The sequence below is a fragment of the Plodia interpunctella genome, chromosome 27, assembly GCF_027563975.2.
Source record: "Plodia interpunctella isolate USDA-ARS_2022_Savannah chromosome 27, ilPloInte3.2, whole genome shotgun sequence".
NCBI classification, from domain to species: Eukaryota; Metazoa; Arthropoda; class Insecta; order Lepidoptera; family Pyralidae; genus Plodia; species Plodia interpunctella.
In genome coordinates, this window is record NC_071320.1 from 1472138 (window position 1) to 1496075 (window position 23938).

The 23938-nt window shown below is 40.0% G+C and overlaps 8 protein-coding genes across 8 annotated transcripts; 3 read left to right on the plus strand and 5 right to left on the minus strand.

Annotated features, from left to right (window-relative positions):
* Positions 1-3623: 3623 nt before the first annotated feature.
* Positions 3624-4474, minus strand: LOC128681458 (chorion class A protein Ld12-like). Its single transcript, XM_053765352.1, has 2 exons — positions 4318-4474; positions 3624-4192 (listed from the first exon to the last, which is right to left on the minus strand). Exons 1-2 carry the CDS (start codon positions 4366-4368, stop codon positions 3680-3682), a joined length of 564 nt encoding a protein of 187 aa, XP_053621327.1. The 5' UTR covers positions 4369-4474; the 3' UTR covers positions 3624-3679.
* Positions 4475-4526: 52 nt separating this feature from the next.
* Positions 4527-5455, plus strand: LOC128681455 (chorion class B protein PC10-like). The gene is made up of 2 exons (XM_053765350.1): positions 4527-4679; positions 4792-5455. The coding sequence occupies exons 1-2, from the start codon at positions 4629-4631 to the stop codon at positions 5401-5403; spliced, it is 663 nt and encodes a 220-aa protein (XP_053621325.1). The 5' UTR covers positions 4527-4628; the 3' UTR covers positions 5404-5455.
* A 2370-nt stretch (positions 5456-7825) lies between these two features.
* Positions 7826-8575, minus strand: LOC128681457 (chorion class B protein PC10-like). The gene has a single exon (XM_053765351.2). It carries the CDS (start codon positions 8537-8539, stop codon positions 7892-7894), a length of 648 nt encoding a protein of 215 aa, XP_053621326.1. The 5' UTR covers positions 8540-8575; the 3' UTR covers positions 7826-7891.
* Positions 8576-11067: 2492 nt separating this feature from the next.
* On the minus strand, positions 11068-11864 carry LOC128681461 (chorion class CA protein ERA.1-like). The gene is made up of 2 exons (XM_053765356.2): positions 11746-11864; positions 11068-11561 (listed from the first exon to the last, which is right to left on the minus strand). The coding sequence occupies exons 1-2, from the start codon at positions 11794-11796 to the stop codon at positions 11112-11114; spliced, it is 501 nt and encodes a 166-aa protein (XP_053621331.1). The 5' UTR covers positions 11797-11864; the 3' UTR covers positions 11068-11111.
* Positions 11865-11967: 103 nt separating this feature from the next.
* On the plus strand, positions 11968-17610 carry LOC128681352 (elastin-like). Its single transcript, XM_064436861.1, has 6 exons — positions 11968-12121; positions 12687-13274; positions 15839-16001; positions 16044-16482; positions 16761-16773; positions 17077-17610. Exons 1-6 carry the CDS (start codon positions 12071-12073, stop codon positions 17557-17559), a joined length of 1737 nt encoding a protein of 578 aa, XP_064292931.1. The 5' UTR covers positions 11968-12070; the 3' UTR covers positions 17560-17610.
* On the minus strand, positions 15794-16619 carry LOC128681452 (chorion class B protein PC401-like). The gene has a single exon (XM_053765347.2). It carries the CDS (start codon positions 16579-16581, stop codon positions 15829-15831), a length of 753 nt encoding a protein of 250 aa, XP_053621322.1. The 5' UTR covers positions 16582-16619; the 3' UTR covers positions 15794-15828.
* A 1719-nt stretch (positions 17611-19329) lies between the features above and the next one.
* LOC128681460 (chorion class CA protein ERA.1-like) lies at positions 19330-20206 on the minus strand. The gene is made up of 2 exons (XM_053765355.1): positions 20067-20206; positions 19330-19879 (listed from the first exon to the last, which is right to left on the minus strand). The coding sequence occupies exons 1-2, from the start codon at positions 20115-20117 to the stop codon at positions 19406-19408; spliced, it is 525 nt and encodes a 174-aa protein (XP_053621330.1). The 5' UTR covers positions 20118-20206; the 3' UTR covers positions 19330-19405.
* Positions 20207-20365: 159 nt separating this feature from the next.
* Positions 20366-21148, plus strand: LOC128681453 (chorion class B protein B.L1-like). Its single transcript, XM_053765348.2, has one exon. The coding sequence runs from the start codon at positions 20413-20415 to the stop codon at positions 21106-21108; it is 696 nt and encodes a 231-aa protein (XP_053621323.1). The 5' UTR covers positions 20366-20412; the 3' UTR covers positions 21109-21148.
* Positions 21149-23938: the final 2790 nt, after the last annotated feature.

A 23938-nucleotide genomic window follows, 5' to 3' on the forward strand; every position in this document is an offset into this window, starting at 1 on the left:
CAAACTCAACGTCAGCGGCAACAAATGATTTAGCCCGCCTCCGGCAACTAATAATCGAGAAACCAATAAATTCATACATTATAATACTGGGCGACTTCAATGCACACGTCGGCTACCAGAACCCAAAGACACGGCATAATCCAAAACAAATAGGTAGAAACCTGCATCACAAAACTACAAACAACAACGGTGAAATCATGACAGATCTAATTAGAATGGGCAACCTCCGACTAGACACATCCTTTGGCCGCAATAGTTGTAAAACGACATACAGATCCGGCCGCAATATTTCACAAATCGACCACATTATGACCCAAGCTAAAACTCCACCATCATTTAACTATATAAAAGGCGAATACACGCCACTTTCGGACCATAAAATCATCTGGGGCAATCTAAGACCCTTAAATAGAAATACCAACAAGACCCACCAATTTAATACTCAAACAACAACACCCAAAAACAAGGAGCTAAACACATTTAAATATAAATCGCTAGACTATGAACTACTCCAAAGTAAAGGCACAAAAGAAAAATACCAAACGGAAGTAATTAAACTTTTAAATAAAAGACACCAGAACAAAAACAAAGCCAATCTTTCCTGGGAAGAAATAACAGGAACTATGAAAACTTCAGCCACGAAAATCCTGAAATTTTATCGGAAATATTCCAGAGAGTACAGGATAGCTCTAGCAAAATTACAAAAAGCAAAATGCTTGAAAAACCAACGGCCCTCTGACCCAATCCACCAAAAAATCCTGAAAGAGTGTAGATATCACCTACAAGCAATAGAGGTCGCCGAGGAGCAAGAAAAATATCGTGCATTTTTCAGTGATCTATCAACTAGACACCCCTCAGTAAGAATGAAATTCACATACGAATTCTATAGAAATCATAAGCAAACAGAAAGACGCCGACTAAAGCAGACTTTTATTCCTATGTCTAAATGGGAACAAGAACTGGCAAAAACAGAAGGACAAATCATAGAAGAATTGACAGGCGAAAACGCAAAAGAAGAACTAGGCGCGGAACCTACACTAGAAGAAATCGAAGAAATAATAAAAAAAATGCGCAATAAAACAGCCCCGGGAATAGACCAAGTTGTAACAGAATTATACAAAGCCAACCCAGAAGAGCTAAATTTAGAAATTTTAAACCACATTCGAACTGCATGGAATAAAAACATACTGCCATCCTCATGGACTCAGTCGTTTCAAGTGCCACTCCCTAAAAAAACTAACCCGAAACAGGTAAATGACTACAGACGTATATCAATATGTAGTACGGGATACAGAATTTATGCAAACCTTTTACTAAAACGACTGGACGAAACAATTGAAACACTAGGCAACTACCAAGCCGCCTTTCTAAGTAATCGCTCCACGGATGACCACATGTTCACCTTACGTCGAATATTGGATGAAGAATGGAAAGCGGGTGAAAAATCTTTTGTTCTTTCGATCGACATAGAAGCAGCATTTGACACCGTGGATCACTCAGCCCTCAGAGATATAATCGCATCTAGAACAAATAAATCCATGACAAATCGAATCATAAAAGCCACTTTGAATGAATCTACATGCATTAAATGGTTCGGACAACAAACAAAATGGATAAAAAAAGGTAAGGGTGTCAAACAAGGCTGTCCCATATCACCCAGACTCTTCACAATAGTTATGGACGACGTCTTCAAAACACTAGCGGAAGAACTACCTTATATAAAACTAAATCAAGATGACAAAATTCAACTACCAATTATTCTAGCCTTCGCGGACGACGTAATCATAATATCAAACGATATTCAACAATTAAACGAAATTTTCGTAAAGGCCACAAGTCTATTAAAGTCAGTAGGTCTTACAGTAAACGATACAAAAACGAAATTACTAGTTCGCGACCCACTAAACATAAATAACAGGAACTTTTTGTACTGGGAGAAACTACTTTATCTCCCGTTAAAGAAATTAGGTATCTAGGGACCTACATCTCATCTGTACTGAACAGGAATGGTACAGTAAATGCCCGCTGCAAACAAGCGATCAAAAATTCGAAGACTCTACAAAAATTTATTAAGAGTTCCCGCATGCAAGGGAAAACAATAAAACTTCTTTACAAAATGGTGATAGAACCAACTATGACCTACGGCCTCAAATGCGCAGCACTAACAAAAGCGAATCGCTCAAAACTTAGAAGATACGAAAGAATGATTTTACGCGACATGCTAGACAATGCAGGCCCCGCACATATGTACAGCAAGATACACGACATTCTGGATGGAAAAACTATTACAAAAAGAATCAAATGCCTTCGAATGTGTTACTATGGACACATACTACGACGCAGAGACCCACATCTACTACACGCTGCATACAAACATGAAGCAAAAAATCGTAAAATAGGTCGACCTATTTATACCTGGAAAAATTCCCTACAACAGGACATGGAATACTATAAGAAAAGCCCTTCAGAGTGGATAGAGCTCGCAACAGACAAGAAAGAACTCATTTCAGCGGCTAGAGAAATATACAAAATGGACGAAACGGACAGCGAAATAGAAAACGACGAAACCATCACCAACACACACAACGAAGTCAGTGAGGAAAACGAAACACACCAACGCTCTCCTCCATCGAATAACCCGTCCTCCTAAATTCCAATATTGGCTACAGGCTGCATAGTCGGTTGATTGTGGTCGACCGGTTGCGGCTAGTCGACCGTCCTCTCCCATCCCAGAGCGTGTCACTCCATATAAAACCGTGCCCCCTGGTGTGGGGTCGTGGGTCTGGGCTTGTGCGACGCCACCGCTTCCACCCAGCAAGGTAGCGGTCGCTGGGAGGCCAGCTAGGGAACGTCCTCTGATACCTCGTATTGACAGCAAAAATAAGCGAGCTCGACGCTGTTTTGGTGGCAAGGTGAAGCAAGTAGACGAAGGACGTATATTCCAGCGAACGTGACTTTGATGGATGGAAGCAGCGTCGCATAGGTACGGCCAACGGCCTGTATTCGGTTCGTCCGTTTCAGCTTCGAGCTGGCTGGGTGTGGTGCATATGTTCATGTTCATGTTGTAACTGTGTGATGACGCCGCAAAAAACGTTAATTCGACCGCTTATATTGTCAACGCTGGCTGGTATGGGATGCATTTTAATAATGTACTATGTAAATGTATATTATAAAAAGACTTACTCGTATCTACAAAAAAATAAGCAAGAACATATATATATATATATATATATATATATATATATATATATATATATATATATATATATATATATATATATATATATATATATATATATACATCGATTAAAGCATAGTGTTTATCGAGTTGTCATTAAAACATTTCAAAATATTACTTTTTTGCAAAGTTATTTTCTACTAATTAGCATTTAACTCTAATCCAAATTAATACATTAGTTTGAAACATTGGCTATCTATTAATGTAGATCAAATTTTAAGTTATCAATCACATATTTAAAATTATACGCAACATTTTCGAAGTTCAAAAGTTCCCGTGAAAAGTTGGTTGTATAAAACATATAAGTAATACCGTTATATATAATACATTTTTGTATTATATGGTTGTTTGTGAAAACCAGAAATACTCGTAAAATATATACATGTCCATGAATAATATGTATTTAATTCTTCAAACTGTTTGGCTATGTAAAGTTGACGTCTAGTAAACTCCATACGGAACACCACCGCATCCGCAGTTGCCGGAGATGGAGACGGCGCCAGCAGCTGGCAAGTTGCCGCTGAAGCTCACAGCGCCGAGCACTGGCACGGCGCCAGTGACGACCGTGGTGCCAGCAACTGGCAGCTCTCCGGAGACGGCGAGCGCGCCGTTACCCACGCCGCCGTAGCCGCCGGCGATGCCGAGTCCGCCGAGACCAGAAACGCCTAGCCCGGCAGCGTTAAGTCCAAGACCGAGTCCAGAGTTGATGCCGAGTCCAGTTCCAGCCAACCCTATGCCACCAGCGTTAACCAATCCCAAGCCACCAGCGTTAACCAATCCCAAGCCACCAGCGTTAGTCAATCCCAAGCCGCCAATTCCGGCCAAGCCATTGTTGTACCCGTAGCCGCCAATGGTGTCGACCTCAACAGCGGCCACCTCGACTTCGCCGATTCCATAACCTGAAGCGCGAGGGCCCAGGCCATACCCTCCCAGGAGGGCTTGGCTGTACGCTTGCTGGAAAATAAATAAACTTTTATTAAAACGATAGCCGTGGCAATAGAAATATTAATTTTGAATTTATTTTCAAAAAAACAAGTAGATACCTAATTATTGTCAAAAATTTATAGGACTTATCTTACCTGGACAAGGCAAGCCTGGATGCAGAGCAACAGAAAAGCGAAGGTTGACATGTTTGATGTATTCAAAGAAACAATGAACTTAGAATGAATTAAATCAAGTGAACTTGACTTATATACTCAGCAATCGCTTATATTTTGAAACAACGACTTTATCAACATTTGTGCTTAGCAACTTATTAGTATTAACGGAACATTAAGTAATAGATAAGGGAAATAAGCCAATGGAGTAAACACTCATAGAAGCTGGATATATATAAGGAAGTTTTTTTCAATACAAGTGTCAGTATTGAGTTGATCCTCAAACAATCGAAATGGCATTTAAATCAACCCTCGTCTTGTGCGGATTGGTCCTCACCATCCAGGTATGTACTTTAATAATTATATTCATTTAAGAAACGGCGTTTGATTTTATTTAAATATTTACTATCATTCAAAATAAGTCTTGGAGATTTCTAAGATTTCTTTTGGTTTTAGAGCACTTTCGCCCAAACCTACCGTGGAAACTCCGTGGTTGAGAACAATGTGGTAGTGAATAACGCTAACGCAGCCGGCGGTCTGGGAGCGACGTATGGTGTTGCTGGAGGCGCTGCTGGAGCACTCGGTGCCGCCGGAGCACTCGGCGCAGGAGGACTGGGCTGGGGAGTCGCTAGCGCGCCTGCGCTCGGACTGGGCTTGAACAACGGCTTGGGCGCTGGACTCGGCCTGGGCAACGCTGTAGTGGCAAGCCCAGCTTTCATCGACCTGATCAGTCTGTCTGCCGGAGGAGTGTTGCCGATCTCCAGTGTGGGCCCCGTTGTCCCAGCCGGCCTCAACGTGGTGTCAGACAACGCGATCGAAGGCGCTGTGCTGGTCAGTGGTCAGCTGCCGTTCTTGAGCGCTGTGGCCTTCGAAGGAGCCCTGGCTTCGGCTGGTTCCGGCGCCGCTTCTTGCGGCGGTGGTAACGGCAACATTGGCATCGTCAGCGAGACCGGATCCGCCGCTCTGCTGCCAGCTGCCGCCGGTCTTGGCCTGGGAGCCGCCGGACTCGGCCTGGGTGCTGGACGCGGTCTTGGTTATGCTGGACGCGGAAGCGGACTCTACATATAAGTTTTTATACAAATATATTGGATATGAATAAAATGAACATTCATTGAGCTAATTTTGTTGTATCATTTGTTTATTATAAATAATTAAATAAATATATTAGGACAAATTACACAGATTGAGCTAGCCCCAAAGTAAGTTCGAGACTTGTGTTATGACTACAAACTCAACGATACTATATTTTATAACAGATACATATATAGATTCTATCTATTCATCCAAGACCCGGGCCAATAAGAAAAAGATCATTTTCCATCATGACCCGACCGTGAATCGAACCCGGGACCTCTCAGTTCAGAGGCAAGCACTTTACCACTGCGCCACCGAGGTCGTCAAATTATCCTGTAAAATACTATAGGTCTACTATAAAATTGCACTCCAAAATGTATCAACATGGTAATGTATTCAGCTATAATACAGATTTGGCTTACGAAATGTTTGTATCATTTTTATTATATTCATGTTTGTTTCTCTATATAAACAGAAATAAAGCAGAAAATTTAACTAGTGTCATACAGATAATTACTTCGATACCATGACCTACGAAATATTGCAATTACTTAATGTAGGTTATCAGCACACGCAACAACCGCGAAACATCACGTATTATAAAATGAATTTATAAAGCACGTGTTGTTTTATCAACTTCAGTTAGAAATCCATACAGCTGGACTCGCTGGACTAAACAAAACAATTTTATTTTTTAACCTCTAATTCATAAATAAGTTACAGCTTAAGTAATTCAAGCTAACGAATGTTTTATCTCGTTCTGTCAAAAGTGCGATGGTAACTACCTTTATTAAACACAGATGCTTAAACTTTTATATATAATAAGAGAGTTAAACCCTATGGAAGTCGCGGAAGTTGTGTAACGTTTAAGACGCCCTGTTGATCGTAAGATCCCAGGTCATACTCGTGCCACGTGAGTTTGTATACCAATCTGACTCATGTGTAGTAGTTTTCATAGACCACCACTTGCTTCTGGTAAAAAATTGTGATTAAAAAATCTGTAGGTAGGTACACTGGTTGATTATTAACGTGAGTGTGAAAGGGAGATGGCAATTGCAAACCACTCCATTAATAGGTAGTACTAGACAAGTTGTTGTGTTTTATTTTTTCTGATAACGATTCGTCGATTATTACAAATAATATTAGAACTACACAGTTGAAATATAGCTAATAAATATGGCTGTAAACCGCATGTAATTGTGCTCTATGTACCTAAGTATGTACCTATCTGTCTATATATCTATCTCAGTGGGAGGAGCGAGCTGCCCATTAAAACTGGATACCAACTGGATACCAAGCGCGATGAGTTAAAAGCCCGACCACCTGTGCACTAACTCAAAATAATACAATAACTGTGTGCTCACATGCCCACAATGTTCAAGAACCTTCACCAAGAAGATTGGCTACACAAGCCACACGCGAGCACACCAGCGAGTTCAAAGTCGTTGAAGCTGTCGCCGTGACCGAAATCGGTCGGACATCATCATCATATTTATGTACCTATGTAAGTATCATAGGTACACCTATGGAAGTATTTTATATATGGAAGTTGTTATTGAGATTTTGTAATGACAAATTTCACTTTGACCCACGTTGTTGGGAACCAATTACAGGGTAGATAAAATATGTCGATGTGTGTGGCTACTATAAGAGGTAATGTTAGTAGTTATAGTACGCACTCTTCACTATAGAAACTTAATATACGCCCTGAGTGATCTATATTTTTAAATAAACTGTACAAACAGGATATCTATACATTTTGAAAAGAGACGCTTCAAATGGTGGTCAATAGCGTATGCTGTGTGTGTATTTCTTTTGTATATTATGTAGTGTTGCTATCGCTGCTAGCAGCCACATTTTAATAGAGGACAGGATAGTAAAAGAGATTGGAAACCAGCTTGTATTGCCAAATTGTAGTATAATTTATAAATTGGTTATATTTTGTTAACAAAAAAGAACAGAAACAGAAAGTAGCAACTATATAACTAAATAGTTACTAGTAACCAATATAGGTTTTTTGAAAATAATAGATTCATACAAAAAGACAAATGAAAATTTGAATCTATCGTCGGATCTATTCCCCTAAAAAATACATTCATAAATGTATGTCTCAACAAAATGGAACAACAGGTTACTGCGGGCATGCCAGTGGTTGCATGTGCAATGTGCATAGATGGGTTTACGCCCAGTATTTGCCCAGTTCCCAAAATATACCCAAAAGTCCTAACTTTAAGATGGGTTTGCGTTTTAACAAAAACCATTTTGCCAACGTGCCATTGATATGCCAGGAGGCCATAAATACAAATTTATTGCATTACTGTGACACGACGTGTCTGCTGGCATGCAAGTGTGCAAGCTTGAAATAATTAATTATTAAAAAATTGAATAATTAAAAAAATGAAAAGAAAACAAAAAATTATATTAAACAACCAACATTTTATTAGTAACTATTATTTGTAACAATAATATTGACTATGAGAATTTAAAGGAGCAGACCTTGGTTGGCTAATCTACTGAAACCACCTAGGCCACCAAGGCTAAGACCGGCAGCAGCTGGCAGCAGAGAAGATCCAGTCTGGCTGACGACGCCAATGTCGCCGTTACCACAGCCGCAAGAAGAGGCTCCGGAACCAGCTGTAGCCAGGGCCCCTTCGAAGGCTGCAGCGCTCAAGAAAGGTAGCTGACCATTGACTAGAACAACACCTTCGATCGCGTTGTCTGACAACACGTTAAGACCTGCTGGGACGACAGGACCCACACTGGTGATCGGCAAAACTCCTCCGGCAGACAGAGCGGCAAGGTCGACAAATCCTGGTCCTCCCACCACCACGTTGCCAAGACCCAAACCAAGTTCGTTGTTCAATGCCAATCCTCCCAAGTTAGCACCTAATCCAGCGCCGACTACTCCAACTCCAGCCAAACCATTGGCCAAGCCCAGTCCATTGCCAGCTAAGCCCAGTCCCAAACCATTGTTCGAACCAGTCACACCAAGAGCACCACCGCCCAGTCCACCAGCTCCATTGTTGACCACGACGTTGTTGTCTACCACGGAGTTGCCTACCCATTGGGCAAACGCTGCCTGGATCAGCACGGCTTGAGCCAAGATTGCGAAGAAAGCTTTGGATGCCATTTTGATGTTTGATTCACTTCAATAATTATATGTTACAAATTATATATTATATTGACGCCTTTTTATACTACAATTTTATCAGTTTAGCTATTGTGACCTAATGAATTACACCATGTTTATTACGATAGAAATATACATTACATATTACATTTTTATTATTATCTATATTTTAAAATTAAGTTATAACTTCTTACGTAATAATTGAACTTAATTTAGTCGTACACATTGCTGGCCATTATAAATTATTATTTGGTAAGAAAAATAAAATTAATATCATTTAGTAAAAGACAACTGAAGAAATCACAGTTTACAACTTTTACTTTCCTATCTGTGCATCAAAGCTTGCGTTATTCAGGTATTGCTATACAATTAATTGAATACGAGAGATTGAAATCTGTAAAGTTACTTATTCTTATTCTGGTCAATATAATCATGATAATAAAAGAAATAACAATTTAGATACGCGTAAATCCGAGCGACGTTGCCTTTCACTATTTTATTTTCTATATCATCTACCTATCTATATTTATAAGCCCTTCTTATGAAACTATAATTAAAATATAAATGATAAATTTATTTACAGCAAGCATTCGGTCTCAGATAGACGAGTATGATTTCACGAGTATGGTCTGGGTCCTCGCGCTTCAGATTATGAATTCGGCGGAGTCGAGGTGGCCGCTGTTGAAGTCGACGCGATTGGCGACTACGGGTACAATGATTTGGCTGGACTTGGCGGCTTGGGACTGGCTAACGCTGGTGGCTTGGGATTGGTTAATGCTGGTGTCTTAGGATTGGCTGGAGCTGGACTCGGCTTCAATTCTGGACTCGGATTTGGACTTGGCGCTGCTGGACTCTGCGGACTATTTGGTATAAACATAAACTAGACATTCAGAAGTAATGTTAGAAGAGTATAAGAAAGTCGAGCTGTCTGTACCGCTTACACAAATTTGGAAGATGCGGGTGGAGTTGCGGACAACAGCTCATAATTTTGTATCTTGTGTATAGATATTTTATTCCTTTCTATTAACTTTGCGTTTCACAAATGAAAAACAAATACATCGAATAATATTCAAAATCTTTATTCAAATCAAAATAAATGCTATAAATTTACGGTAGTTTCTTATACATATATAGTAGTTTCTTGTTACATAGATAGATAGACGAACTCTTTAATGCACCATTCGGTGGCGCAGTGGTAAAGTTCTTGCCACTGAACCGAGAGGACCCGGGTTCGATCCCCGGTCGGGTCATGATGGAAAATGATCTTTTTCTGATTGGCCCGGGTCTTGAATGTTTATCTATATATGTATTTGTTATAAAATATAGTATCGTTGAGTTAGTATCCCATAACACAAGTCTCGAACTTACTTCGGGGCTAGCTCAATCTGTGTGATTATATTTATTTATTTATTATATTAATTATTTATTATATTTATTTATTTATTTATTTTATTCACAAAGGAGTCATAAGCACCTACCTAATGAGGCGGACTTATCGCTAATGAAATTTAATCCAGTCAACCTTTGAAAGAGAAACGAGTGAACTAGCAATATGTCATAGCATTATGTCCTACGGACTATTAGTTTGGGATAATGCAGCTGATATAGGAAAAAAAAATATTACAGAAAAGGACTATTCGTTTTATTTACGGATTAAAACCTCGTGATTCTCTTCAAGAACTCTTTACATCAATTGACATTCTCACTGTTGTGTCTCAGTACATCTTGGATGTGCTTATTTTTATCAAATCAAATTTAAGTACATCTAAATAAAAAATTAAAAGAAGTAAATAGTGTAAACATTCGAAATAAACATAGTATTTCGTGGGTCAAAGTGTAAAATTATTCAATAAACTCCCTGCAGAGGCTATTAATCTGCCAATGAAAAAAATTAAAACGTATGTTAAGAAAAAATTTATGTATAAAGCGTATTATACAATTAACGTCTATTTGACTGATAAAAACGCATGAATCCTCCTGACAACTTTCCCACTCCACATGATCCTAATTTTATTTTACTGTTTTTTATTTTATTTTTTATATATTAGTGGGGGTTACCTACATCTCTGAACGCGATTCACTTTACGACCTAAACTGACCTGCATCGCAAATTCGTACCATCGACTTAATTTCTTGTATGAATGCGATTCATTTTAGGTTCCTGCATTGAACTGAATTGCATTGGAATCGGTCTATAAAAGTTGATGGTAGGCTTGCAGGTGTGCTCTAAAGATTGCAACTATTCACGATAGTTCCAGGTGGTGGTGGTTTTATGGTTTGTAACGTTTTTATCTATTATAACTTATATTTATATGATTATCTTACCATTATCATATGCTTACATAAATAAATAATAAATAAAGTCCTCTGCCGCATGTGTTGGTCTGTTCGCGATAAACTCAAGAACTGCATAGATTTTTATGCGGTTTTCACCAATAGATAGTATGATTTTTGACAAGGATTTTTATCAAAACATAGCTGGAACGAGCCGCAAGTATTTGAATAAAATATAAACAAAAAAACATCTATAAATATAAGAATTTGCATTTATTTTTGTTGTCAAGTTGGTCAATTAATAGCTCCCATATGGAACACCACCGCATCCGCAGTTGCCGGAGATGGAGACGGCGCCAGCAGCTGGCAAGTTGCCGCTGAAGCTCACAGCGCCGAGCACTGGCACGGCGCCAGTGACGACCGTGGTGCCAGCAACTGGCAGCTCTCCGGAGACGGCGAGCGCGCCGTTACCCACGCCGCCGTAGCCGCCGGCGATGCCGAGCCCGCCGAGACCAGAAACGCCTAGCCCGGCAGCGTTAAGTCCAAGACCGAGTCCAGAGTTGATGCCGAGTCCAGCTCCAGCCAATCCTATGCCACCAGCGTTAACCAATCCCAAGCCACCAGCGTTAGTCAATCCCAGGCCGCCAATTCCGGCCAAGCCATTGTTGTACCCGTAGCCGCCAATGGTGTCGATTGAAGCGCGAGGGCCCAGACCATACCCACCCAAGAGAGCTTGGCTGTACGCTTGCTGTAAGAAAATAAAATAGTTGGTTAATTATAAATAATAAGTAGGTACGTAGGTAGGTATGTACTTGGGTTTTCCTTTACTGCCAAGGTCAGGCGACATTTGTTCCCTACGTAATTTTTCGGCCAACAGAAAATGTGTCCGTACCAGCGCAGACTGCACTTTAATTACTTTTTAATATTCTTACCTGAATCAAGCAAGCTTGTATGCAAAGCAGCAGTAAAGAAAAAGTGGACATGGTTGTGTCTTCGTAGAACTTGGAATGAATTTAATACTGAACTACCTCATTTTTATATTATTTCTACTTAAATAATTTCAACATCACCTATGCTCACTTTATCAATAGGTCAAACAATAGGTTAATTCAAAAGTTAAATTGTGTTAGTTATAAAATTACATGTACCTATAGATAACGTTAGTATTATGTGTATCAATAAGGTAACACTTGTAGTATAAATAGACACATTTTAAATGGAAACCATTATTATTGAGTTTCTCCTCAAAACATCAAAATGGCAGCTAAAGTCACCCTTGTCTTGTGCGGTTTGGTCTTGGCCATACAGGTAAAAGAAACAAACAAATAAACTCGTTAATTAACAATACCTCTCATCTTTGCATTTTTCAAGTTGTTAGGATGTGAGGTGTGTGTGTGAGGACTGTGGACAACGTAAAAAATAATTTACAATTTTGAAGATTCGCCAGTTGTTTACAAACAGCCGGCCGTCTACCGAGGCACGTATCATTTACTCGCTACGTACGATAACCACGGAAGGATGTAAGGTTTTATTTCAAGGCGAAACCTCACGTCACATAAATTCTGCAATAGGTATTATACTTAATTATTTTCTGCTATTCTTAAAAACATAGCCGTAGGTTTTCTCTGCCTCATTCTAAACTATCTATACTATTATTATACCTAAAGAGGTATAAGCATTTGTGAGTTTGTGACTTTGATGTTTGAGGCGGGTAATCTCCGAAACTACCGAACCGATTTCAAACATTCTTTCATCATTAGAAAGGTAAGCTATATTTTATCTCAAAATTCCCACGTGAGCGAAGCCCCAGGCAACATTTATTAAGGGATAAAGACGTAATGCGATATGTACAATGTTATTTTATAATTTTCAGACTGCATTCGCCCAGTACGCTCTTGGAAACTCTGTGGTGGAAAACAATGTCGTCGTTAACAGCGGAGCTAACGCGTATGGCTTGGCTGGAGGACTGGGTGGTGCTCTGGGTGTGACTGGATTGAACAATGGTCTGGGACTGGGCTTAGCTGGCAATGGAATTGGCTGGGCCAATGGTTTGGCTGGAGGCGCTGGACTCGGTCTGGGCAACGTAGCGTTGGGAGGGCCAGGCTTCATCGACCTGGTCAGTCTGTCTGCCGGAGGAGTGTTGCCGATCTCCAGTGTGGGCCCCGTCGTCCCAGCCGGCCTCAACGTGGTGTCAGACAACGCGATCGAAGGCGCTGTGCTGGTCAGCGGTCAGCTGCCGTTCTTGAGCGCTGTGGCCTTCGAAGGAGCCTTGGCTTCAGCTGGTTCCGGAGCCTCTTCTTGCGGCTGCGGTAACGGCAACATTGGCATCGTCAGCGAGACCGGATCTACCGCTCTGCTGCCAGCTGCTGCCGGACTTGGCTTGGGTGCTGGACGCGGTCTGGGTGCCGTTGGTCTAGGTCTTGGAGGACTTGCAGGTGCTGGCCCCCTTGGCCTTTATCTGTAAGATCTAAGATATGAAACCATTAAAGTCTTGAATCTGCATTGTACCACTAAATATTTAGTTTCTCTCATACTTACTCCCAATTTCCATTAGTTTAGTCTTCACTTGAGCTCAGCTAGCGTTACTACTACTACGACAAACTCTCTCTCAACTAAGCGTATTCTCGGTTTCTTCCTCAGCCGTTGAGCGTCGGAGCCCAGGTTCAGTACAAACTATTGGTACGATAATAAGAACCTTTTCCAAACTATTAAAGAATATTGCCGTTATTATCTTTCTTATCTTATGACACTTTTTCTTTTACCGAATTTGTATAATCTCATAGATAAAATTAATATGTATACATACTCTTACATACGAGTATTTTGCGTTTAGTTTCTACTGTATTTTGTATTACATTGTTCTGAAATTGAAATTAGTTCCGAACACTTTTCCATAACTTACACGTTTCTCGTTTAATTTGGTTATATTCTTGATTAAATAATAATTATAAATAATTAAAAAATGTGGTACCTAAGTAATTCATTGTAATATGTAGTTATACAGTCTGTGAAGATAAAAACCTATCTGACGACCTCGGTGGCGCAGTGGTAATGTTCTTGCCACTGAACCGAGAGGTCCCGGGTTCGATCCCCGGTCGGGTCATGACGGAAAATGATATTTTTCTGATTGGCCCAGGGGTCTTGGATGTGTATCTATATATGTATTTGTTATAAAATATAGTATCGTTGAGTTAGTATCCCATAACACAAGTCTCGAACTTACTTTGGTGCTAGCTCAATCTGTGTGATGTGTCCTAATATATATATTTATTTATTTATTTGTATCTTACCACTTCGTATGTACATAGGTATGATGTATAAAGACTGTATATAAAGATTTACGACAGTGTTGACGATGTCTCTCATATACTTGATGGACATTGAGGGTATGTTGCTCCTGACTGGAACATTTTCCTCACCGTTCTTGAGGAGCACTCGCCGGGACCTGATCCTGCGGCCATGTTGGACTGCTTGGGGCTAGCTCAGTCTGTGTGATTTGTCCTAATATATTTATTTATTTATTTATCTATCGGTCATGCTAAAAGACAGTTTCTGTGACCTCATGTTAACTTTTTATTATAATCAGCACTCGGATCACAATCATAACCTGTTTTGATATACCTTTTGACTATGTACATTATGTACTTTTATATATTATAAGAAAGAAAAAAAAAACATTGTAAGAAACAATAATGGTAAGCCGATCTGGCATGATAGGGACCTACACTGTTCAAATTAGTTTCTTTCGGCATTTCTTCTCAGCAGTGGTCGTTCCGAAATGCCAGTAGTTTGTAGCTTGTGAGAAATAATTGAAGATCAAACGAACTTCTAAGTGAAGTTCGATCATAATTATGTGAACAGCTTCATTCGAAGCGATATTGACGAGAAAAAGTGCCTGTGAAGGTCTAATTTCTGAATAAATGATTTGAATTTGAACTTAAAAATTATATAATAACAAGTAATTAAACTACTAAATATGTATGGGTCATAAATAGCAGCTTGACACATGGTCGACCGGGATCATAAATCTAATATCATCATAAGTTTTCAGATATATTTTTCAAAAATGCATTAAGTTATTTACCAACAGATTAATTGGACATTATCAAAAATACTCGCGTAACTTGAATAATGGCCAAAATGTGCTAATATAATCAAATTGACTAGGAATTATTATTATGCCCGTCGTCTATTTGGCAGAATGGAACAAAACATTGAAAACAGGTTAACTATTATTAACTACAAAACTTGTCACTAAGTTTTGTAGTAAATAATGAAAGTTCGGCAGAAAAGAATTGCTGTAAAAGTGACTCCACTTAGTCTTGTCGCATCTACCCAGGCCAAGCTGGCCAACCAGCTGATGCTGCGGTGGTGAGCGAAAAGCATCTGCGACGATTAAGCTCGCGTGGGACCGACAGAGCCTCGCATCGCCGAAGCTATGACAGAAGCTTTGACTGTGTCATAAATATTTTTATTCATCATATAATCATAGCCGAATCTTCAAAATTTTTATTTATAGTTTTATTTTTACGCTGACCTCGGGTTCCGCGGCTTCATAATCTCGAATGCAACCAGGAACATGCAGAGATGAGAGAGAAAGAATAATTCTTGTGATAATTATATTTTGTCAAGGTAATTATGATTATATATTTATTTATTTTAAAACTTTGCACAAAATCCATATTTTCACTATAGTGCCAAAAAGTGCATTAAAAAAGTTATAGCCATTTTTATTTATTATAGTATGACTGTGAATATTCAAACTCCTATATATCCTTTGTTTGTTCTATTGTATATGTAAATTATAAACATTTTTTGTTTCAACATTATAGGTAGTAAAACCGACAACGTTGGCAGTTAAGGTAATAAATAACCTATCACCTATCATAAATATATAAACACCAACAGTGGGCCCATAGATAAAAGAAGTAGTGAGACACAAACCGGCTATGAAAAAAAAATCAAATAAAATGACACAGATAAGCTTAGCCTTGATATTTATTAGAAATCGAAATTCAATACAAGTACCCAAGTCCTCCAAGCCCGGCCAGACCACCCAGCGCGCCCAAGCCACCAGCAGCGTTCTCACTGACGATGCCCACATTCCCAGTGCCACAGCCGCAAGACGCAGCCCCAGCACCACCAGATGCTATCGCGCCTTCGATGCCCACAGCACTCAAGAACGGCAGTTGACCACTGACGAACACAACGCCTTCAATCACATTATCAGACACAACAGTAATAGTAGAAGGGGCTATAGGCCCAACGCTGGTCACCGGGAAAACTCCTCCGACAGACAAACTGCCTAGATTGAGGAACGCTGGGCTTGCTACCACAGCATTACCAAGACCAAGATTTTGCCCGGCACCTAAGCCGACACCAGCCAAACCAAATCCAGCATCCAAGTTAAGACCGCTTCCCAAACCTAAGCCCAAATTAGCTAAGCCCGCTCCACCCACTTCAACTCCAGGCACACTGACGAGACCCAATCCATTGGCCACGCCAAGACCACCATTCCATCCCAATCCTCCTAAGTTACCGCCCAATCCAGCGCCAACGACTTCCACTCCAGCCGCGGGGACGCTCACAACGCCCAAACCACTGGCCAAGCCTAGTCCGCTCCCAGCAAAACCGTATGCGCCTCCCAGACCAAGTTCATCAGCCCAGCCGTAACCATTCGCTCCAGAATTGATAATGTTGTATTGGGCAAATGCCAGCTGAATCAGCAGTGCTTGAGCGAAGAATGCGATGGAGATTTTTGACACCATTTTGTTGCAATTTGCAATTAGGTCAATGTATGTCAAAAGCTATGTATTACCTATTTATACCAGCTCCGTTATCAGTTTTGTCATATAAACCTATATATAGTAACACGAAGTCATTGTCACAATATTTCAAAATAAAATTGCATTGTTTAAAGATATCAAATATTTCGAAATAATTTCAGCAGTATAAAAGAAGTTTGTATAGTTAGGTCAACATTATTGAAAAAATATCCTTTGAAACATGTCTACCTTCTCATTTTTGTTGTTGTGCATCCAAGCTTGCCTCATCCAGGTATTTTATTTAGTTATAATTTTTTTCTTTATTGTAAAATTTCCTCATATCAATACCACTCTTTAAAGAGATAAAGTTCTAGGTTTTTATAACCATACATTTTTCCAATTTGACCCATATTTGCATTTTGCCTTTTTTGGAAAATTCTTGTAATACTTAGATATGTCTCTTTTATTATTGAAAAAGACAAATCATTTTATTTACAGCAAGCGTACAGCCAAGCCCTATTGGGTGGATATGGTCTGGGTCCTCGCGCTTCAGGTTATGGAATCGGCGAAGTCGAGGTGGCGGCTGTTGAGGTCGACACCATTGGCGGCTACGGCTACAACAATGGCTTGGCCGGACTTGGCGGCTTCGGACTGGCTAACACTGGTGGATTGGGATTGGTTAACGCTGGTGGCTTGGGATTGGTTGGCGCTGGCGGCTTAGGATTGGCTGGAGCTGGACTCGGCATCAACTCTGGACTCGGCCTCAACTCTGGACTCGGTCTTGGACTTGGCGGCTACGGCGGCGTGGGTAACGGCGCGCTCGCCGTCGGCGGAGAGCTGCCAGTTGCTGGCACCACGGTCGTCACTGGCGCCGTGCCAGTGCTCGGCGCTGTGAGCTTCAGCGGCAACTTGCCAGCTGCTGGCGCCGTCTCCATCTCCGGCAACTGCGGATGCGGTGGTGTGCCATACGGAAACTATTAATAGGCGTGATTAAAACTAAATAAATTTCATCAAATATGTATCTAAAAATAACTAATTCTTTCATTTTTTTCAAGTTGCTAATTTTCGAAAATGGATCTATCCAACTGACTTAATACAAGTGTATCTTATTTATACTACTAGATCACATACATACTAGATGATTATTGATACTATTATCACGTCTTTACCCTTAATAGGGTAGACCGAGCCATGAGTCGCGAGACTTTTAGACCACGTTTTTTTCAACGTGAGGAAACTTGCACACTGATTGACAGTTTAGCTCACTGGTGTGTATACGACTACTTGCCACTCGATAGTCGTTAGCTAGTCGTATAAATCATGTGAGATGTCTCAAGAAACGCACTCGATAAGAAAGAAAGAAGGCCACATTTAGCTAGATAGCGTGGTATTATTTAGTACAACTGAAATTGTAAAAAAAATCAACACAACGCTTATCGAAAAATCGAAAAAAATTCTGATACCACATTTTATTTAACTTGCCCCGTTAGTATGTTAGTTAATCTGGATATAACCTTGCGAGTTAAATTTGACCCATTTCCTAAAAAAGCTAAGCTAAAAAAGCTTCCAACCCTTTGAGTGTCAATATCTTTTGGCACATTACCACGAAACGAATTATAGTATAGATAGTTACTTATTTTGATAAAGAAAAATATAGTCTCCTAAATTATACATTCAACAGAATAAATAGTACAGTCATTTGAAAATAAAAATTATCCAATTTTCTACTTCCTAGGAATATGACTACATATTCCTAGTATAATTATGACGAGGGTCATTATCATTACGTGGAATGAAACACACACAACTTTCTTGCCATTATTATTCTCCATTTCAAACAAAAGTTAACAATCAGCAAGTGTTGGTCCATGAAAACTATAGTCAGATTGGTATACAAAGTCATGTCGCCCGAATAGGATTCGAACTTCGGCCTTTTCGATCCACTGGCGTGCGTCTTAACCATTACACCACCACCGCTCCTACCAATTTTATAATCGTGAAAATTTGAAAATGTTGGGATATTTTAACTCTGACTAGAAAACCTAATACCATCATCAGATATTTTAACGTCTACAATGCTGGGCCACTGGCCTTCCTAATGGATCATCATCAGGGTATATCCTTACCCTTATCCCACTTCATGTGGGATCGGTACAGCATATCAGTCTCCTCCACTTCTCCCTGTCTGATGTTAACCGATCTGTTACTCCCTTTTTAGCCATATCCTGCCTGACGCACTCAATCCACCTCTTCTTCGGCCTGCCCCTACTTCTTTTCCCATTCAATTTAAAACCGCTTGGCTGTCTTGGCGGGGGCACTCCCGTGCCCCCAGATCTATAATCCCTCTTACAACGCCTTCCATATGGATGTATGTATGTAGGTAATAAGGCATCAGAGTATGCATGCCTCATGACAGTAGGTATGTCATGTCAGATATGTTTAAACAACTTGAATAAAATACCATAGTATAATATTGATGTCTCAAGAAACGCACTCGATAAGAAAGAAAGAAGGCCACGTTTAGCTAGATAGCATGGTATTATATTATATTATATAGCATGGTATTATATAGCATGGTATTATATAGCATGGTATTATATGACATTATATTAGCATATTTTTAAATATATATTTTACACACAAGACAAGAAAAATGTGACTGTCGGAATAATTTTATTATTTTATCTTTGCGCATGAAAGCTTGTGTTGCCAATAAAAAAAATCTAAAAAAACCTGAATGAAACAGAAACGTATACTTATAAAGATTTTAATTATGATTCGAATCTTTACATGGAACTGATTAATTATGTGGGTGTAACCAATGTTATTAGTAGTTTCCATACGGAACACCACCGCATCCGCAGTTGCCGGAGATGGAGACGGCGCCAGCAGCTGGCAAGTTGCCGCTGAAGCTCACAGCGCCGAGCACTGGCACGGCGCCAGTGACGACCGTGGTGCCAGCAACTGGCAGCTCTCCGCCGACGGCGAGCGCGCCGTTACCCACGCCGCCGTAGCCGCCGGCGAGGCCAAGTCCGCCGAATCCAGCAGCGCCAATTCCAAGACCGAGTCCAGAGTTGATGCCGAGTCCAGCTCCAGCCAATCCTAAGCCACCAGCGTTAACCAATCCCAAGCCACCAGCGTTAGTCAATCCCAAGCTGCCAAGTCCGGCCAAGCCATTGTTGTACCCGTAGCCGCCAATGCTGTCGACCTCAACAGCGGCCACCTCGACTTCGCCGAATCCATAACCTGAAGCGCGAGGACCCAGACCGTAGCCGTTAAGCAGAGCCTGGCTATAAGCTTGCTGAAAAATAATAAATAAATACTATATAATTTGAAGATTCAAGATCTATTAAGATCGTAATCAATTACAATTTGGCTTCTATCGCACATCCGCTACAAGACGAAATCCCTGTATAGGTATGTACAAATACATATTTTTTCCTTACTCATATAGAGAACTAATTAACTTCACGAAATGCCAAAAATACCTGAACAAGGCAAGCTTGGATGCACAGCAATAAGAAACCAAAAGTAGACATGTTTACTTCTATGGATTTTAAACGAATGACATCAAAAAACTTCTCTTTCAATTTATATGGCTTGAAACTGTTACGAAATAATTTAGAAATAATCTAGGTAGTGCGTTAATAAATTTAAAAAAAATCAAGCAAATGACAAGTGATAAAATGTGCAAGCAAAACGTGTACTATCAATACATACAGCAAAGACATACAAAGCAGACCTATTTCATGACAACATCGATAATGGAAACTGGTATAAATAGTTCAACATTTTAAATGTTAACACATTCAAGTGATAGAACAACTAACCGAAATGGCATCCAAAACATTCTACGCATTCTTGGCTCAAGCCGTGCTGATCCAGGCAGCGTTTGCCCAGTGGGTTGGCAACTCCGTGGTAGATAACAATGTTGTGGTCAACAATGGAGCTAATGCTCTGGGTTGGGCTGGTGGACTGAGCGGTGGTGCTCTTGGTGTGACTGGCTGGAACAATGGTCTGGGACTGGGCTTAGCTGGCAATGGACTGGGCTTGGCCAATGGTTTGGCTGGAGTTGAAGTGGTCGGCGCTGGATTGGGCTTGAACAACGGACTCGGCTTGGGCACTGGACTCGGCCTGGGTAACGCTGTGTTGGGAGGTCCAGGCTTCATCGACCTGGTCGGCCTGTCAGCCGGAGGAGTATTGCCGATCTCCAGTGTGGGCCCCATCGTCCCAGCCGGCCTCAACGTGGTGTCAGACAACGCGATCGAAGGCGCTGTGCTGGTCAGCGGTCAGCTGCCGTTCTTGAGCGCTGTGGCCTTCGAAGGAGCCCTGCCTTCGGCTGGTTCCGGAGCCTCTTCTTGCGGCTGCGGTAACGGCAACATTGGCATCGTCAGCGAGACCGGATCCGTCGCTCTGCTGCCAGCTGCTGGTCTAGGCGCTGGTCTCGGTTTGGGTGCTGGCTTCGGCCTGGGTGCCACTGGTCGTGGTGCTGGTCTCACACGTTCTGCTCCCCTTGGCCTATACCAGTAAAAACTGATATATCAAACCAATAAAGCTCTTGAATTTTAAATTATTCTTTTTCATTTTTGAAAAAAATTTGTAATAATTTGTACGGAGGTTAATCAAAATCGGTCCAGCGGTTTAGCTGTGAACAGGGAATATACAGACAGAGGCATTTACAATGGATTTGTTAAAAACTATTGATCAGTGTCTCATAGACTTTTCACGAGACAATATGTGGCGTTCCAAACGTTTAGGTACCACTTGGGTGGTATTGGGACTGTATTTAGATACTTGAGTAGTTTGTTAATATGGAATAAAAAAACAATTGACTTTATTCATATTTATTGCGGAAAAAAACATTTCAAAGTTCACACTTACAAAAATCAAATCGTTGGGAAACAGACGACATTCAGTTCTAGTTACTAAACATACAATTGCAATTTTTCTCACGTAGTATACATAGCCATTTGCGTGTTGCAATTTTTTCACAAAATCTTACATATCTCGGAAACTAGAATCTGCCCAGTGGTGCCCTTTTGCTTGGAAAGCCACATATAGGTAATCTTACAACAACTAATAACAATTGTACAATACAATACAATACAAATACTCTTTATTGCACCAAAAAGAAAAAATACACAGAAAACAATTTGTAATAAATATAAGAAGGTACAAAGGCGGACTTATCACTAAAGCGATCTCTTCCAGTCAACCTTTAGGTGGAAGGAGACATATATATATAAAAACATTTAGGCGCAGTAAAACAAACTACCAAATATATAATTACATACACTATATATAAATAAATACATTACATACAATATACATACATATATAAGCATACCAAATACACATATACATATACATATAAATACATATATATACATACATAAATATCATTATATAGAAGGAAATACATGTACAATAAAATTAGGATACGTTAGATAGATAGTGAGACTTAACGAGTTGCTTAAATTTGGTCAGAGTCTGGGCATTCCGAATATCTAAAGGAAGAGCATTCCAAAGACGAACAGCCTGAACAGAGAAAGATTTGGAGAAAAATTTAGAATTAGCTACGGGAAATCTGAGTCTCAAGGATACCGTGCTGCGCAAACTACGAGAGGAGCTGCGATCATCACCGACAAATTTGAAACGGTCCTTGAGATAAGGTGGGAAATAGGGATTGAATAAAATTGAAAAAAGCATGGATACAATATGCAAATTACGACGAAGTCTAATGGGAAGCCAGTTTAACTGGGAACGGAACGTGGAAACGTGGTCATATTTACGAAGTCCATAAATGAAACGAATAGCTCAGTTATAGTCGTTCGGTAAGTAAGGCGGTGGTGGTAAAATGGTTAAGACACGTGAGCCTCGATGGGTCCACGGTCCGAAACCAGTGCCAGTATACCAATCTGACTCATGTATAGTAAGTACTTTTCATCGACCATCACTTGCTTCCAGCGAAGAAAAACATCGTGAGGAAACCTGCTCTTTAGTTGATAATTAATTTCCCACTCAACATCATATCGAGTGTGTTATTGTTAACACACTCGATATGACGGTGTCCGATTTTATTTAAGTCACCTAAAGGCATCTGACATGACTTTTACGACTACTTACCTCCATCTAGTGGCAAGTAGTCTCATACACACTAGGGAACTAAACTGTCAACCAGTGTGCAGGTTTCCTCACTATGTTTTCCTTCACCGGAAGCAAGTGGTGGTCTATGAATGAGTCAGATTGGAATATAAACTTATATGGCACGACTAGGATACGAACCGGAGACCTTTCGATTCAAAGGCTGGGGGAGTCTTAACCATTACACTATAGCTTCTATAATTGCTTACTGCATAAAATGGAGAAATAAATAACAAATAACTCCATCATTTGCGCCAAGAAAGTTTCTCCAAGTAATGACCACGATCCTCAGCCATGAGTAAAATTTTGTGGACACGCAACCCTAACATTGGTTTGGTTCAATATGCACTTGACCTGTTTTACCTAATGCAAATGACATTTAATAGCGCAGTTATATGTTCCAAACGCGACAGATTAAAAATTAATTATTAATTTTGTAACACCACTATAATTATATTAAACTAGCTGCGCCCAGGTGCTACGCAAATGGGAATTTCGGGATAAAGGTCCCCTATGCATTATTCCTGGTTATATTCTTCCCATATACCAAATTTTATAATAATCCGTCCAGTAGATTTTGCGTGAAAGAGTAACTAACGTAACGTATGTGTGTATGTACACATACATCCTCACAAACCGTCGCATTTATAGGTAATATTACTAGGACGAAGTGCAAGTAACTGTAGACAATTCAACTATTTCCTTTGGCACTTACATTCTTTGAAATAAGTGGTAGAATTAATAGAATCAATTTTACTGAACTGAAACTCGTGAAGATGAGAAAGAGTTGGGTGCCCTTTGAATCGATTAAAATTATTGTTTCTAATTCCACTTCGTCAAACCTTACAACTTACAACGCACAATTATTATCTAGTCTAATAGATTTTTCTGCACTTTTTTAACCTTATAATTGTTAGCAACTATTTTAAAACCTCTATTGTGAGACATCCTAAAATCGTTTGGAAATTATTTCTTTAGACTTAACAGTAACCTATAGTTTAATAATATTTGAGACAATATTCTCATATCAAATGGAAGTATGTAAGGTTAAAACCAACCTTGTGTACCAACCTAAATTAGTAATACAAAAAATTATGGGAACCAATAGAAACCCGAAACAGTTAATACACTATTAAAAACTAAACAAGTGTGAGCACAAAAGTGCTAAGTCAGGCGATAGCACGAAACATGTCATTCTAGAGATTTCGTAATATCG